At 35.2% G+C, this 16908-nt stretch overlaps 1 protein-coding gene across 3 annotated transcripts in view; it reads left to right on the forward strand.

The window, feature by feature from the left end:
* The window catches only part of RASA2 (RAS p21 protein activator 2), a 45084-nt gene extending 33647 nt beyond the window's left edge, over positions 1-11437 (forward strand). For all 3 annotated transcript variants that reach the window (XM_014877917.2, XM_088170777.1, XM_088170778.1), the window contains 11 exons: positions 414-537; positions 1911-2017; positions 3211-3288; positions 3382-3459; positions 3915-3988; positions 5191-5297; positions 5573-5655; positions 6523-6731; positions 7456-7559; positions 8152-8341; positions 9063-11437. In XM_014877917.2, the coding sequence (XP_014733403.1) occupies positions 414-537; positions 1911-2017; positions 3211-3288; positions 3382-3459; positions 3915-3988; positions 5191-5297; positions 5573-5655; positions 6523-6731; positions 7456-7559; positions 8152-8341; positions 9063-9093 (1185 nt within the window). In that variant the 3' untranslated portion in view covers positions 9094-11437. The remainder of the gene's footprint in view (positions 1-413; positions 538-1910; positions 2018-3210; positions 3289-3381; positions 3460-3914; positions 3989-5190; positions 5298-5572; positions 5656-6522; positions 6732-7455; positions 7560-8151; positions 8342-9062) is intronic.
* Positions 11438-16908: the final 5471 nt, after the last annotated feature.

Consider the following 16908-nt stretch of genomic DNA (forward strand, 5'->3'; position numbering starts at 1 on the left):
TCATCTAGATTATGATGTACCTAATTAGAACTGCTCTAGCATTTTTCATTGAACTTTTACTGGCTGCTTCCCTCTTACCTGAGTATGCTCATGTTTATGGCAGTAGTTGCTGCAATAAAGTTAACATTCACTTGATATACATGGGCAATGCTCCTTCCTTGTTGTCAAATTACAAAACCAGGTATTGATAAGTAGTTTATATTGCTAAACAGTGCTTATATACTTCAAGTAAATATCATTAAACTACCTTTTAATAGTAGTAATGCTATGTAAACATTATGAGGCTTTTTAAATATGCACTGTACTAAAATTCAGTATTGAATAGTCAGTGTTGTGTTTGTGCCAAGGGGAAGAAAAAAAGCAGAAACGTGAATGTTCATGGTCTGAAAAAATACCTTTTTTCATAATTGCAGGAGAATCTCCGCTATTACGTGGACAAAGTGTTCCGTGAAATAGTGCGGTCAAGTATCAGTTGTCCTACCCTAATGTGTGATGTTTTTTATTCTCTGAGGCATCTGGCTGCCAAAAGATTTCCAAGTAAGTGTTCTCTAAAAACTTCTGAAAGTAGTGTTCAGACTGCAAACTTCTGCAGTTACCTTATGGGGATTGTTAAAATTCTTGTCTTGTCCAAAGCTGGCCCTGAACTTTGACAGTCAGGCATTTGTTTTTCTGTCAGGCCGTAAGTTATAGTGAAACTCTGTGGTCAATCAAGAGGCATTTTTTGTTTTCTGAAGCAAAAGTATACCAAGTCAGAAACTGTAAGACAGCAGCACATGAGAAATCATCAAAAAAAAGTACAAGATAATAGAAGAAAAGCACAAGCAATACAGGAAGTGATTTATTTGAAAGATACTTAAAATGTGTAAGACCTGTTTCGCTTATTGCTTCTAAAGAAACAATATGTGAACTTGAAAATCACTTTGGCTCTTGTATCTTTACATGAACTGGCACTCTGTTAATGATGTTAATTCATCACTTCTGTGAAGTTAGCTTTAGTGCTGCTATAGCTAAATTAGTTTGGGGTAGTTTTGAGGAGGGTGGATAATAAAAATTATTTAATGGTTTTGTAAATATCACCAGTATTAGAATAGCTTTATTCTTTCAGAATGGTTTTAATATAGGAGTAATGTAGTGGGTCTGAAATACTCATAGTTCAGTCAATTAAAATCTAAAATGTTCTGTAATAAGCTACAGGTGAAGAATATACTCCTCATAAAGTGGAACATTTCTCTGATTTATGTTTATCACTGAAACTGAGCTATAAACTGTTCTAGTTTAGACAGTCCTTTCAGAAAAGCTGACTTACTAGATCAGATTGAAGCGGTCTTTAGAGTAACAATGTGATCTCACTGTATTTCCCAATATAAAAGTAAATATACCCAAAATATTTAATGAGAAAATTGTAATTTACATCATCAAAATTATATAACAGCATGGGTTTATGATGCAGTTCAGAACTGCAATTATATTTGTTTCTATGTGTTGACTGTATTTGTCATGCAGCATTAATGTATTTGAATTGTCAGTGAGTAGCTTTCCAGGTGAATAAATCCAATAGCCCCAGAGTTTAGAGGCAGCTGCTGCAGTGTTTTATCTCTGGGTGCAGCATCCAGCCAGACCTAATCAACTGTGTCTTGCAATCATCTTATCCTTCCAGTGGAGCTGATGAGCCAGTTGTATGGGAATAGAACTTCTTTTCAAATAAATAAGCAATAAACACTCCACTATAAGGAGAACATTTCTTACCATGACCACCTTTCTCATTTCATGCACTTCATTGATTTTTTTATTCTATTTTAAAATATAAATGTCTCCTCTGATGTTATCTTCTTAAGGATTTTTATGTTAACTGTCTTCATGATTTCCTGTTAAGTTCAGTGCATGTTACATTTCATGGTTTTTCTCTGCAGATGACCCTCATGTACAGTATTCTGCAGTGAGCAGCTTTGTGTTTCTTCGTTTCTTTGCTGTAGCCGTAGTCTCACCTCATACTTTTCATTTACGACCTCACCATCCAGTAAGTCATGTGAAGCTTTGTTCTGTTTTATTCATACTGTCAGATCTGTTGGTGTGGGAAGGCATAAGTTACTTTCAGTAACTGGGAAATAAGATGACTAAATGTCTCTAGGTTCAGTTTCCAAAGGAAATAAGATATTTGCAATTCTTTAAGCATCAGATATTTTGGTCTTTATGGGGTGTTCTCAAATGATGTGGAAGAGCTTTCAATATTAAAGATGCTGTGGTTTTTTTGGGGAATGTGCTTCTTGGCTGAAATGGCAACATGACTGAGGGTCCTTTCTGGTATAGCCCTAAACTGCCTCGGTTCTTTCCACCAAGGAAGTTAAACATCCAGACATTTATTGCCATTTGGGTCTCAAGCAGAGGTTGTAGCATTATCCAGTAATTGGTTGGTGTATTTATCCTGGACTCCAGTAGTTGCAGTGGGTTGACAGATTTTCTATTTTCATTTGTCAAGTAGATACACATTACAAAAAAATAGACAGGAATATCAAGATCAAAAAATCTCTATTATTTTTCACTTTAAATACAGAAAATGTATGAAATCTGCTGCTCCAGAGGTTATCATTATTACCTTATTTTATCTACTTAGGTGTGTTTTGTTTTCAAAAGAAAGATAGACTTACTCAAATTAATTTTTTTTTACATTATCCAGTTTTTTGAGTTAAAAAAAGCAGAATTTTAACACTTGAAAGTTAAACATCTAAAAGGGAACAGCAAGGCCACTTTTGGAGGCTGTGTTTATAATTCTGTATTAAAATGCAAACAGTGAAGTAGCAAACAAATCAAGTAAAAGTGTTAAAGTTTTAAATTTCACTTTTTATTATAAAAACTTGTGCAATTTGTCCAGCAGTAGTTCATTATGTTTATTGTTCAGAAGTTCATTAGATGTGTAGTAATGATTACAGGGTTTGAGGGTTTCAGATGTTTTAAAGGTAAAAATATTTCCCCAGTACTAATACTAAATTCTAGTAGTAGTGACTAAAATAGTAAACATTATGCAGTAGCTAACAAATGATATAATATTTCATATGCTTTTTTTTTCTTTTGGGGCAAACAAAAGGAATGAAGTTGTAGCAGATTTACTACATTGTGTAATATAATAACTTTTTTGATATTTTAATTTTTTTAAGCAGTTTTACCTGGAACTGTGAAAAAATATGACATGTAAATTTTGTTTTGTTGTTTTAGGATGCACAGACTTCTAGAACATTAACTCTTATATCAAAAGCCATCCAGACTTGGGGAAGTTTGACCAAAACCAAACTTGTAAGGCTATTAAAATTCTTTCTCATTTCAAACATTCTGTTTATTGAAAGTTCATATGAAAGTTTATTTATGTCAATATACTTTTACTTTCAGTCAAGTTTCAAGGAGACATTTATGTGTGAGTTTTTCAAAACATTTCAAGAAGAAAAATTTACTGAATCCGTTAAAAAGGTACCTTTCAACTCTATTTTTTTTTATTGTTGCATATCTGGTCAATCTTCATTATTAAAAGGTTGTGTTGATGTTCAGTTTTCTACTAGAGAGAAAAAGAAAAGTTATGGTCTGTTTCAGACATTAAAAGCCCCTAAACCAAAAAACAACATAGCAAAACCAATACAGCCAAATACACAAGAGTTACACAAAGTGAACTAAGCTAATTTAGTTTAAAAAGTAAAATGTACAGCTTTTGAGAGATTTTATTGGCTCTGCTGTTTAGGAGCTCATTAGAGAAAGCTTGTGTGACATCTCTTGTTACATTGTTCCAAGGCCCTGCCATATGATTTCATCTGTTGTATAAAATAACTGCTCTAGGAGAAACTGTACACTTTTATTTTCAAAATAGCTTTTGGGGGTTTTGTGTTTCTGAATATTGTATATTTATATTCCCTCTGGTTTTGTTCCTTAAGTTCCTGGATGATGTTTCCTCTACTGAGAGTAAAGAGCCCAGTGGTGTGAGCGAGCCAGTACATCTAAAAGAAGGGTGAATACATCTTGAATTTATATTGTCCATAACAGAATTGACTTCAGTCTTTTTTCATTAATGCCAGATTCAGATTAATGCTTATTCAAATGTCTAATATACTGTAGAAATGACTATATTTGTAATTTAGACAATTCTCAGAGTGTAGAATTAGTTTCAAAGAACAGCTGCAAACTTTTATAACTCATCTTTTAAACACTTTAAAAAGTAATTAAAAGCAGTCAAAAACCTATTAAAGACTGCTTTACTGTCACAGTTCAGTGTATACTCTGTGATGGTTTTTGAGGATTGTGAAAATGTATTTTAAAAGAACGTTATTAACCTAGAATTATTCTATCTCCTGTATAAGCCTAGACAGCTAAATGTTCTGCCTTTAAAGTTAGATAGAAAACTATCCTGTAATTTAAATATTTAATAATAAATATTTAGTGATAGAATGCTGTTATATAGATTGAAGTGAAAGTCACTCTTCCTAAGAAATGTCTTTTGTTTGCTGTTGATCGAGAATAGGTTGATTTGAACAACATTTATGGGGAAAAAAATACTGTAATTATTTGAGAAGCAGGTTTATAAGAAGAAAAGATTTTTCTGTGAAACAGGTATCCGAATTTCAAACGAGGGATAACATATCTCTTACTAAGATACTGAACAGAAATGAAGGAGGAGATTGTAGTGGATTGTAGTTAGTTGTAGCAATAAATTGATGGCTGTTGTTCAAAACAAAAGAAAGAGTTAGCAGTGAGTACACTTAGTGTTCTAAATGCAGTTTGTCTGCCCTTGCTATTGAGCCATGTCTAGTGTCATTTTATTGATACTCAGTTTTTGATCCACATAAGGCCAAGTACAATCACATGGAGAAAGTGGCAGGAAAGAGAGAGTCTTGTAGTTGGATACACCCTATTCCCTTTTGTGAAAATTTGGAATTCTTAATCTGAATAATTTATGTATCCCCTCCAAATTTACTGCTGCAAGCACCAGTCTGGACTGTGTGTTTTTCAAACTCCTTTCCTGTTTTTGGAACCTTGTACACAATCACCATATTGGGAGGTAATCTTGGGGATCCGTTGTGAACAAGCAGTAGGGTTTGTTTAATGTACAATGAATTTGATTTTTATATGGCTGCATGATGAACAATAATTTCGTATCTCAGTAAATGGTTGTGAAGCCTAATGGTTGTATTTCATTTGATTCTATCTTTACAGAGAAATGTACAAAAGAGCTCAGGGAAGGACCCGGATTGGTAAAAAGAATTTCAAGAAGCGATGGTTCTGTCTAACAAGTAGAGAATTCACATACCACAAACAGCAAGGTAACTAATGTTTATTTTACAATTATTTTTATTTTTCAATATTGTCTAAGAGTTTTTTCTGCTTTTAAAAGTGTGTAATTTTTTTTCTTTTCCTAACATATCTATGACGTATTTAGTTACTTTTGCCTTGAGAACAGAGGCTTCTGTCTGATTTATGCCTATTTTTCGATTAAAAAAAAGGATATTTTTATAGCATGAACTGCAATGTCAGTGCCCTGAGATTATAAAATAGTTTTTAAAGATTGCTTCACTCCTCTGTTTACAATTTTTTACAGATAAAGAACCAATTTTCACTATTCCAATCAAAAACATCCTTGCAGTGGAGAAACTTGATGAGAACTCCTTCAACAAGAAAAATGTGGGTCAAAAGATAGTTTATATGTAATTCTTAATATGTTCCATAAATAAAAGATTGTAATTAGCTTACAGAGTTAATGAAACCCTGTGTCTAGCACACCCCGTTATTAAACACTTCAGCAAAAAAGCAGGAATAACAAGCTATATGCAGTATCTCTGAACATGGAAATTAACCTGGAAATTTGGCTATCTGCACCAAATTTTCTGACTTGATTTTAACTTTGTCCCCCTTGCCAAATTTCTGAAATGAAGGTTAAAACTACATTACCTTATTACAAAGCACTTGAAATTATATGTACTACTAGAAATGTATTATTACCAAACTTGTATTTATTCCTTTTGGTGAGAACTTCTTACAATCCTTTCATCAGCTGAGACAGTTGTCTGTGCTCACAGCCTCGTTCTGGTTCTGGAACATTGGTTATTTCTGTCCTTATATCAATCAAACATCTGAGGCACTGATAAAGAACTGCTGTCACTAAGGCCAGTGATGGCTAAAGGAGAGACTTCTGGGAATCTTCTGTTGCTGTCAGGATATGAAGCATGAAGGTCATGCTTCTTGAAATCTGGGGTTACACTTAAAGATGTGTGGATGAAGAGGACAGAAGATGCATCCTGTTCTAATTTATAAGGGTTTTTTTCTTAGATGAGGAAGTGGTGTAGACAGAACACAGGGAACTGATCTGGTGAGGCTTTTCTCCTCTGTGTAGTCGAAAGAGGTGAAAAGTCTGCTCTTCTCCCTTGTCTCACTTTCTGGGTTAATTTGAGTTTGTGGAATTGCCTGAGCACTGAAATCTATTTTGACATATTTGAAGTTGCTCAGTAACTGGATTTTTTTACTCAGCAGAACAATGTGTTTCTTCTACAGATGTTTCAAGTACTTCATGGGGAAAAGCCACTGTATATCCAAGCAAATAACTGTGTAGAAGCCAGTGAGTGGATAGAGGCTCTGTGCCGGGTAACGAGGTGCAACCAGAAGAGGCTGAGCTTTTACCACCCCTCTGCTTTCCTGAACGGGAACTGGCTCTGCTGCAAGGCCACCATAGAGAGCACCGAGGGCTGTGCTCGCTGCACCGCGTAAGGGACAGTGGGCAGGGTGCCAGGGAGCGTGGGAGTCACTCTGAGGCTTGAAAACAGGGAAGCAAGGCTTTCCCTATCCAATTCAGCAAGTGATGCCACAAAAACGTGCCACAGTGCTAAGGCACCAAGTGCTGGATTTCTCCGTTACTTTGTGTGCCACCCTGTGGAGGTCACCAGCTCTGCATGGAAATCACAAATACCCGATGGCTCGGATTTCTTCATGCCAACTAACAGATTTAATTCAGATGCCAGGTTGAATGCAGAAATATGATACACCTAGATCATCTGTATGAAATAATTAAAATACTTGTTGCAGAAAGTTCAGCCTGGAAGTCTTCCCTCCTTAATGACTTTGTCTTGTTTTATACAACTGATATTTTATTTGAACTTCACATATTTTAAAGGAGTGCCCTAAGAAAGTCAGCTAAATAATCTTGGATGTAGATTCTGACAAATCATTTGGGTTTTGTAGGTATGTCAGAAAAATTAGTAACATCTTAAAATGTTTTAATGTCTTTTTAGAAGCTGTTTAGAAACAAATGATGTTTTATTTTAAATTAAATTTATCCTTAACTGGGTAGGTTATATAAACTACATACTAAGTTTTGTGAACCTATGAGTGATAAACATATTCAAAGGCTATGCAAATTGAAAACTCATCAGTTTTTACTTGCTTTCAAGACTTACTGATACTGATTACCTGTCTTTGTTCACCTTTTAGAGATGTTCCTGCTGATACTCAAATTGAGATTGATGGAGACAGAGAGACAGAAAGAATTTACTCACTTTTCACTATCAACAGGTCTAAACTACAGAAGTTGGAAGGTACTCAAATGATAATTAAGAAGAGTTACACTGATATTCAGTTCTAATTCTCTAGGCCAAAAACATAATTTTGAACAATTAACTGAATTTAACGATTCACCTGAAAATAATACAAAGTAGAGAAAGCGATTGAATTTTTATCTTCTCAATGCCCTGTGTGTGATGTTCTTCTGGCATTTCTTTACAATAGATATCAGGCATTGTTCTAATGGAATTTCCATATATGTAGTATTTTTAATAGTTTAAACAGAGAGACTGCAGCTGTAGGTGATTGCTTTTCTGCCTTTGCTGTGCCTTTCCTGACTATGTGATGAAGTCTGTTAGGCATGGTTTTGCTGCAAGAAAGCACTGAAGTTCTCTTAATGTGAAGAGAGCTGGATGCTCAAAATGCTGAACACAGCTAGCAGAGAATGAGCTATAGAATTGTAAATACATTTAGTTGATACTGCCTCCTGCTTTTATATTAATCCATTTTATGTATAAGCCAGAGTAACTTTACATTTCAGAATTTTGGAGCTGGCATTTGTATGGGGGTTAGATTTGTTTTTTAATTGTTGAAATTCTAAATGGGATGATTGTGGTTGTTTTGTAGAGGCTTGTGGAAGTATAGCAGTCTATCAAGGTCCTCGGAAAGAACCAGATGATTATTCTAATTTCACCATTGAAGATTCTGTAGCCACTTTTCATACACTCCAGCAGATAATAGATATAATAGAAAAGCTGAATGAATCCCATGAAAAATACCAGAAGAAGAGATCATCTAGTGCCAAATATGGTAGTGAGTAAGTATCTTATATAACTCTGACATTGATAAAAGTGTATTTGGAAAAAAAAAAAAACATGGGACAAGGCCAGACTTTTTGGGGTAGAGATAATGAAGGTAAAGGTAGAGTCAGACAGCACTGACAAGGAGAGAATCTTGCAACTTAACATTTGAACTGCACACAAAATTTATCCATAACAGTATGCCTACCTTCTAATATATTATTTTCAAAATTTTGGTTGAATAATTGAAGTATAAAATAATATGAAACTGTCAAAATTTTACTGCAGAAACGTATCTTTCAGGTAATATAATTACTGTTTGTATTTTACTTGCCATACTGGATGATACAGACTATTTCTTGTGAAGGTAAAAATTCTTTGGAGTGCATTGTTCCAGAGAACACTCTTTAATTCTCTTCAGTGCTGGCTTACGCCTCTGGCACATCAGTAACAAGTTTTTAGGTTTCTTCTTTGCATCAATAAGGATTGATACACCAGGAAAAAAAAGAAAAGCTCAAACCTGACTTGGTTTGCCTAGGTTGGTGTTTGACCCGAGTTGTTCAGAAAAATTGACTGATTTAGAAGTGAAATTAAATGAGGTTTTTGCCAATCACTGAATTTTACAATTTATGGTAAAAATTGGGTTTTTTGCTTGATAAATTAAAATTGCATGATGAGAACTAAAAAGCAAATGTTAATCTTAAAAGTATTTACACATAATATTTTTGTTTTTTGCAGAGAAAACCCAATTGTTGGAAAAGTTTCCTAACCAAAACAAACTGGCCCACTTGGATGAAAAAAGAAACTGGAATGTTTTAGAGTGTTTTGGGTTTTTGTTTGTTTTCTTTTTTTAATTCATTATATGCATTTTTGCAAAGTATTTAAGAATGAACATAAATGCTAGTTGTGTTGACAATCTATTTAATATTTAATAGAAAAATACCTTCTTGGAAATCTGGTCTTTAAGGTTTATTCTCATTTTGCTGAAGAACTTGAAGTTCCAGGTTCTTGAAGTAACAGATGTGAATAAATCTAAACGTTGTTTTGCCATTGTTGTCTTACTGGAAAGAACTTTCTAGACAAATAAGCTTTTTCATGGAAGAAAATCCACGCTGCATTTGTTGGTTGGATTAAATCTCAGTACATACACTGCAGACTTGCATGAGTTTACCATGAGTGCCTGCCCTGCTGATATGGATCTCAAAATAGAAATCCCAAGATCTTATGATGTGGAAAAGATCTGAAGCTTCACACTCGATACATTTGACTTATTTTTTTCCTTGTCTTAGGTGTTGTCAAGACTTGATTTATCTACAGTTGAAGTTCTATAGAACCATGTAGTATGCTGCAAATAATCTGGACAGCAGACACCAGTGTTAGTTGTGTTATTAAGTACTTAAGAAGAAATCAGGGAACTTACGTTGTACCTCTTGTTTACATTTGGAGTAATATATGGAGTGACATTAGACCACTATCTATTTTCTTTCGCATTTTTTAAGGTACATTTTTTTTATTAATCTAAAATGAAATGCAGGGTAGTAACATTCTTGTTAAATAGGTTTGCCTAATAGAAAAATTTAAGTGTGAACAGATTGTGGTTAAGTACTGATCAATTAACATCATCCCATGTATGATTTAATTTCTTGTTTTTATAAAAAGTAATAACTACGTCCAGCTCAACTTTTGACTACAAATCTAATAAATAATCTCTATTATAATCACTCAAAGCACTTTAGATATCTGGACTATCCCAGATTATTTTTAGATACTTTGTAGTATCTGCTTGTTATGATCAGTTGAATGATCAACATTGTTTTGTCTTTAAGCAATGCTTCAGTGAATATTTTTGTATCTTTAGTTACGTGGATTCGTATTTGCCACTTAACACAATTTTAAACTGGCATTCCTGACTTCAATAAGATTAAATTTTGCTCAATTCATCTGAGAAGTTAGTTTTCTGCTGAGAAAAAGTATATGTATATAACCAAGAAGAAGCAAAGGTATTACTGTGGCAACTTTGCTTCATCAGTATTAAATACAATGGTACTCTTTGGAATATTATTTTTAATAAAAGTTGTATGTGGTACTTTTATTTTTGCGTTTTATGTGGGGTCTTTTGTTGTTTTGCTGGGTGTTTTTTTAGTTCTGGTTTTGTTTTGTTTTTCCAATCATAGTTTGGCCAAATTAATTAGGAATGTAACTTAGAATAGAAATCCACAATGCTTGAAACAGTAAGCTGTTAAAATTACCACACATTTATTATACTGTTGTAAGAAAGCTTTCTGTAATGGAAGCAAGGTGGCAAGATAGGATTGACAACTCTTTGGAATGAATGTAACTTGTTAAAATGAGTTTGTATGAGTATTTTAGAATATCTGGGATTCAGTACTAGGATCTGCAACATCACAATCATTTAATCACCTCAGCTGGTTTTGCCTTTTCCTTTTTTACACATTTGATGTGTTCAACAGGACTTTTATCTGCCAACATTTAAAACTGAGGGAGAATACAGCAATGCCAATAAATGTATTTTGCCAAGGTAAAGATTAATTGCCGTTAATCAAAAGCTGCCATTAAACAAAGTTGAATGTGGTTGAGTGTCAGAATTAGGTTCTATTGTATATGAATTAACAATGTTAATGAAGAGGGCAAACCCTCTTCCTTGGAGCCATTTTCTGTTGTTTTCAAAGTCAAATTTATGAAAAATTGAGTAGTATACACTTGCAATGTTGGGGTTTTATAATATGCACTTTTTTTTTTTTTTTTTTTGCTTTGGTACTGGAATATTGAGAAAAAACACAGAAGGCCATTGAATATTTGTGACCATTAAGATTTGATTTCTCATTTTATGTTTTAAAGTGCAGTAGATGTTCTAGAACTTAATTAGGTACAAGTAGAATGATTACTAATAAAAGTTGCCTTCATTTTGATTAGTCTAGAAAAGTGATGTTATTCAGTAATTAGTTCTGTTAGGATTGTAAAAGTTTTAATGTTATGATGATGTATTGTTGAATGTATTTTTATTTAAATTTTATTTTCTTATCAAGACATTAAAATGTTTTGTAACATTGCTTGACAATAACTCAGAAATAAATTACAACAAACCTGAATAAGCTGTGTGTTTACTGTGAGTCCTGGCTGTTTAATATGTTAGCATTTACCTGAATGAATGGGGGTTACACACAGGACCTGGGTATAAAGAGAGAAACCTAACTGATGGTGGGGACAGAAGCCACCACAATTAACCTGGGGGATGTGGCATCTGCAGCATTGTTCCATTACTGTGTACCAGTACAGCCTGTAGAATTTGTCAGAACTATTTAAAATATATTGCATATGGAAAAAATAATGCTTACTTTTCTCTGTTTTCTTTTCTTTTATGTAATCTGGGCACTTTTTTCCACCCACTCTCCCCCTCCTGTGCTTATGGGCATTTTTTATAAGGAAATTTTGTACAAGCACTTTTTAATGCCCTGAGGTGTTTTGTTTCCTTGTGCAGAGAACTGACCTGTTGTCCTTTGTTGCTGTCATGGAAGCTTCTGTCAGGAGTTACAGTGCAAGCCTTCCAGCCATTTTAGAATTAATTTTGATTAATCTGAGGTAAGATGTATTAAGGCCCAGTATGAGTTGTCACTACATTCATTTGCAGAGACTGGAAAGCAGAGGAATATAAATATTAAGTTGGAAGTACAGGAGGAAACTTTTTTTCTGTGTACATTAAAAAAAGAATTGTACATGTTCTGTAATGATTATAGCAGATCAATCCTTTGTTTTCTCTGCTAATATACTGCCTTCTCTAATCATTCCACTAACCTGAGTTTTCTCTAACCCGTGACACCAAAAGGACATTCCCATCTCAGTGCTGTAGATGTGCCACTCAAGGACATGGTTTAGTGGTAGACGTGGCAGTGTTGGGTTAACAGTTGAGCTTCATGATCTGAGAGGTCTTTTCTAATCTAAATGATTCTATAAATAAATGTATGATAAATGTTTTACAAGATACTATCTTTAATTCCTGGTCATCTGTATGACAAAGTTTGGAACATTAACTCACATGTGATAAGGACAGATCCCATATTGTGTTAAAAAGAGCAGGCACATGAAAAAAGAGTATGCACATATTAAAAAGAGCATGCACATGAAATCCAAATCGGGCCAATGAGAGCCTTGTAACAAACAACTTCTAGTAGAATGGACAAATGCATGCAATTTACTTCAAGTTCTTACAAATACTTACAGAAGCATATTTAGCTAAGGTTTATGTGATTTATGCACATTAAATAAACCAGAAATTCTTTAATAGCAGTAGGAAGAGAATATCAGTGTTACTGTGTCCAGCTGTGATGAGACTGCTGCTGAAATACTTCGTGTATTCCTGGGACTCATCATAATAAACAATGTTTTTTAAAAAATTATTTTCAGAGTTGAAGAGTAGAGCTGTAAGAATTGGGAATATAGCTTGTAATTCAGATAAATTACTTAAAAAGGCACTTTCTGTACCTAAATCAGGGACAAAAATGTTGATAATTGGTTGCTTTACAATCAGAATTAACATTTAAAAAGATCCAGTGGCTACCGTGTTCAGGAAAGGCATGTACTTTGTAAGCATTTAATTAGGTACAGAAATTAAGAATTAGGTATTCTTGGTAAGAATATTCTGTGTAATTTTTTTTTAATAAAAGCAAATATATGACCTTGCTGGAATGTTTTTAGAATATTCTTTATGTTAATAAATGTTTATGGGAAATAACAAACTTCATCCATCTTGCTTAATACACTTTTCCATAGAAAATCTTGTATGACCAAGATTAAGTGTTTGAGTCCATGATTATTTTAGCATAATTACTATTGCAAATACCATGGCAGTTGTATGAAGTCTAGGTAACAATTTCACCAGAAAGAGGATGTAAATCATTATAATGATTTTAGAGACTTTATGGATCCAAACAATTTCGTTTGTTCCCCACTTTCATCTTTTACTGTTGGTCATTCCTCGTACACAGGGAAAAAAGCTGAGAGGATCACAGAACAGCCAAAGCAAACCTCCTGTGTGACGTGAATGCAAGACTTAAAGATCTCTTACCTGGTCTCTCTGATTTCTCGAAAGATCCGAGGTATCCCGTGCTTTATGGTGGCAAACGGCAGCGTGTCCAGCAGCAGGGGCAGAGGCTGCTGTGTGTGTGCTGAGCACAGGAGGCTCCCAAGGCAGCAGCCCCGTTCCGGCAGCCCTTCCCTCCCGGAGCAGCCCGGGCTGTGCTCCACAGGGTCCCTGCAGCAGCTGCCCGACCTCAGCTGGGCTCAGCCCTCACTGCTGCTCACTGGGACACTGCTGCTGCAGGAGACTGCAACAAACCTGGGAAAAGCAGGGAACAGAGGCAAAATTAGGAAGAAGGAAACTCCCCTTTAAGAATCCAAGTAATCTACAATAATGCTCAGACCTGACAATTAGCTGCATCTTTCATCCACAGACCTTTAAAATACTTAATGAAGAAGGGGAAATACCTAAAATTCGGTCTCTTCTTTCCACGCTGTGCTTTGTATAGCAATGCAAATTTGCAAAGTCCAAGAGGAAAGATACAACTTTTTGAAATACAAAACAAACAGTGATTTCTGTGACATCCAAAATAATTAATCTAGCTTCCTCCTGAGTAGTTCATTTATATTCCAATTGAGTTCTTTCATTCTGTCATGGTGTGACATTTACATGGGTTTGTTATTTTATTATCATTTATATATATACTTGATTTTTAAATGCATCTTTTTGGCACTACCTTGGTCGAAATTTAAAAATAGAAAAGTAGGTCAAGGTAAAAAAACGAGTGTTGTGACATAGTACACAGGATATAACATCTGCAAGTGTAAATAACAAGAAGATAAAGTTGACCTGTGCAACAACTTCCAGTAATTTAAATATGTGAGTAAAGGGAGTTTCTATAGCCAAGTTATCTGGCTTCTCTCTCTAGTGTTTTTATTTCTTGTTTGTGGTTTTAGGGATTTTTTTTTTTTAAAGGGGAGGTCTGGTGTGGATTGGAGAGCTGGATTTGCTAAGAGTGGCTTTTGGGGTCTATCCTGATACTAGGCAGGATCCAAATATCAGAGAGATGTTGAATATAATAAGACAGACTGCTACCTCTCAAATTTATAGGAAGTGTCCATGTTTCAAAATAGGTGGAGCCTGTGCCTCCACACAACAACAGAACAACATAATTTGGTTTCCAGTTTTCAATTCAGAATGCAGCTCCATTCTCAAACAGCTAACTACAGTTAAAATAAGCAAAATTTTATCTTCACAGGTTTTCTAAATTAAAGAATGGATATGAGATAGACATCTAACCTGAAAATCAGCACTGTTCAGAGATAATAGTAATATCCGAGTTTTACTCCAGAGTAAAACAATTAGCAAACAAAAACATAGTATAGAATTTCATAAAGCAGTCAGGGGTTTTTGTGTCTTTGGATTTTAGTCTCTGCTGCAGAAGGAGAGATGGATGAGCCAGGATGTTGTGTGAAGAATGGAGAAGTTCCAAGGGTTTAGACTTGATTAAAGCAGCTCAGCAAAGTCAGGATCTCTTTAGTCTCTTGTGACCCAGGGTTTTCCATTAAAGCAAAGAGGTTCCTGTGCAGAAGTCATTAAGGGGTTTTTTTTTTAATAACTTCTGTAAGGATTTCCCTTCTGTGCATTATGTGTCATAAATCTTCATTCATTTCACTTGAAGAGTAAAGCACAATGCATTTAAGAATTGAAATTACTGCTACTTCTCTGTCTTTGAGCTCATTCCTGGACTTTTATGCAGTTCATGCCCAATCACATACATTTATAGGAATATCAGGATCTCTTTGCTATGCTGTGCAGCAGTATATTTGCGTGAATTCTTCCCATCCAGCGAGATCCTCCCAGTGCAAAAGCATGCAGTTTATTCCACAAATACATTGTTTCCCTAATTCCTGTTGTGATTTCCTTTATATTTCTGCATGCCTACTACATGCTTCTGTTTCACAGAAAAAACCCTACCTGTCAGCACTGGAATCTCTTTTCCATTTTGGCAGTTGCATCTGGCAGCTCAGTAAGGCCTTGGGAGCTGCTGCAGGTGGGTTTGTCTCAGGTGGTGGTGTGCTCACACCGTGCTGATCCCTGTGCTGTCTTCCTCCCTTGCAGCCCCACTGTAGCCAAGTCTCAGCCCTACTGGCCATTAACAGACACATGGAGCATATTCCTATTGGGAAACTGGCACAGAGAGACACAGATAATCAGAGTTGGAGAAATAGTTTTGGAGGAAAAGTAAGTATGCTTAAATTGTTTTCTTTGGCAGATAAATTGACACAGTCCTCAAGTGTTTTGATATATGTTAATTCATTGACAGAACAAACAGTAAGTGGCATAATACAGTCCAGGACATGGATCAGTTGGCCAAGATAAACACATACTTACATAACCGTTCTTTGCATTATCATAAACCTGACATTTTTGTAAAAGATTTGTTTTTAATAAAAATAATTTTCACAGGATCACTAAGTTGGAAGAGATCTTCAAGACAGAGTCGAAGGTGCCTGTATCATATTTGCCTGCTTTCACTGCTAATCTAAGTGGGGTTTATACTTGACTTTGCATCATGTACAGCACATGTGTGATGGTTTGACAGCACTCAAACACAGTTATAATCTCTCTCATGGTTTACTCTTAGAACTGAAGAAGACTTGCATCTGTTAGGGATACAAGGCAAATTGTATAAATTTAAAACCCCCAAAATGCAAACAGGATTTGTTTAGGGTTTTTTTAATCTCTATTTAGAGGTAGTTGACATTTTACATAGCAGAAATTAAATGTACTTAAATCTCAGATTTATTTTTTCTTTTAACTTTAGGAACAGATACATTCAAATTTTTAAAATCCATTCAATGGGCATAAAATCCAATATATTATAAAAGGAAAAGTACAATTTCTTTTTGAGATTTTACAAAAAGCGATTTTTAATTTAAAACTTTCTGGATTACATCTAGTCCCAGTAATTCAAATTCAGAAGTGCCATGATGGTTTATAAAATGGACAGAAAAGAATGAGTTTAAAGAGTGAAGATGGCAAAGGAAGTTGAACAGAGTGGATTGAGAGAAGTGTGAATCAGCCAAGCTAAAAGACTTTATTGACATGTTAATAATGCTGAAGGTGCTTCTGAATTGATAGTTATGTACAAACATAAAATCTTTAGTTTTTTTTTTACTTTATCACCAAGGTGGCCGAGGTGCACAGCACTGCTAAAGTGTTTTGCTTATTCTGTTAGCAGTTTTAGGAAATGTATTGAGAGTCGGAAGATTGGGCGGTCTTCCCATACTCAAGGCAGCCCAAATCACTGGGGAAGTTGTGATTCATTCACTTGGACTCTGCGTGTGAGGAGCACATCCTTCTTAAGCGATGCCACCTCGGCACCTGTTCAGTGTCCTGCTGAAAGGCAGCAAGTGTTTCACAGCTCTGCAAAGGCCGTGCCTGTGGCAGCGAGGCCGTTTCCCCCCGCGGGGCCTTTCCGCCGCCGCCGCCGCCGGGCCCGGCGCTCCCCGCGCCGCGGGCGGAGCTGCGCTGCCGCCGCCGGAC

Source organism: Sturnus vulgaris, chromosome 10 (assembly GCF_052056855.1).
Source record: "Sturnus vulgaris isolate bStuVul1 chromosome 10, bStuVul1.hap1, whole genome shotgun sequence".
In the NCBI taxonomy this organism is placed as follows: Eukaryota; Metazoa; Chordata; class Aves; order Passeriformes; family Sturnidae; genus Sturnus; species Sturnus vulgaris.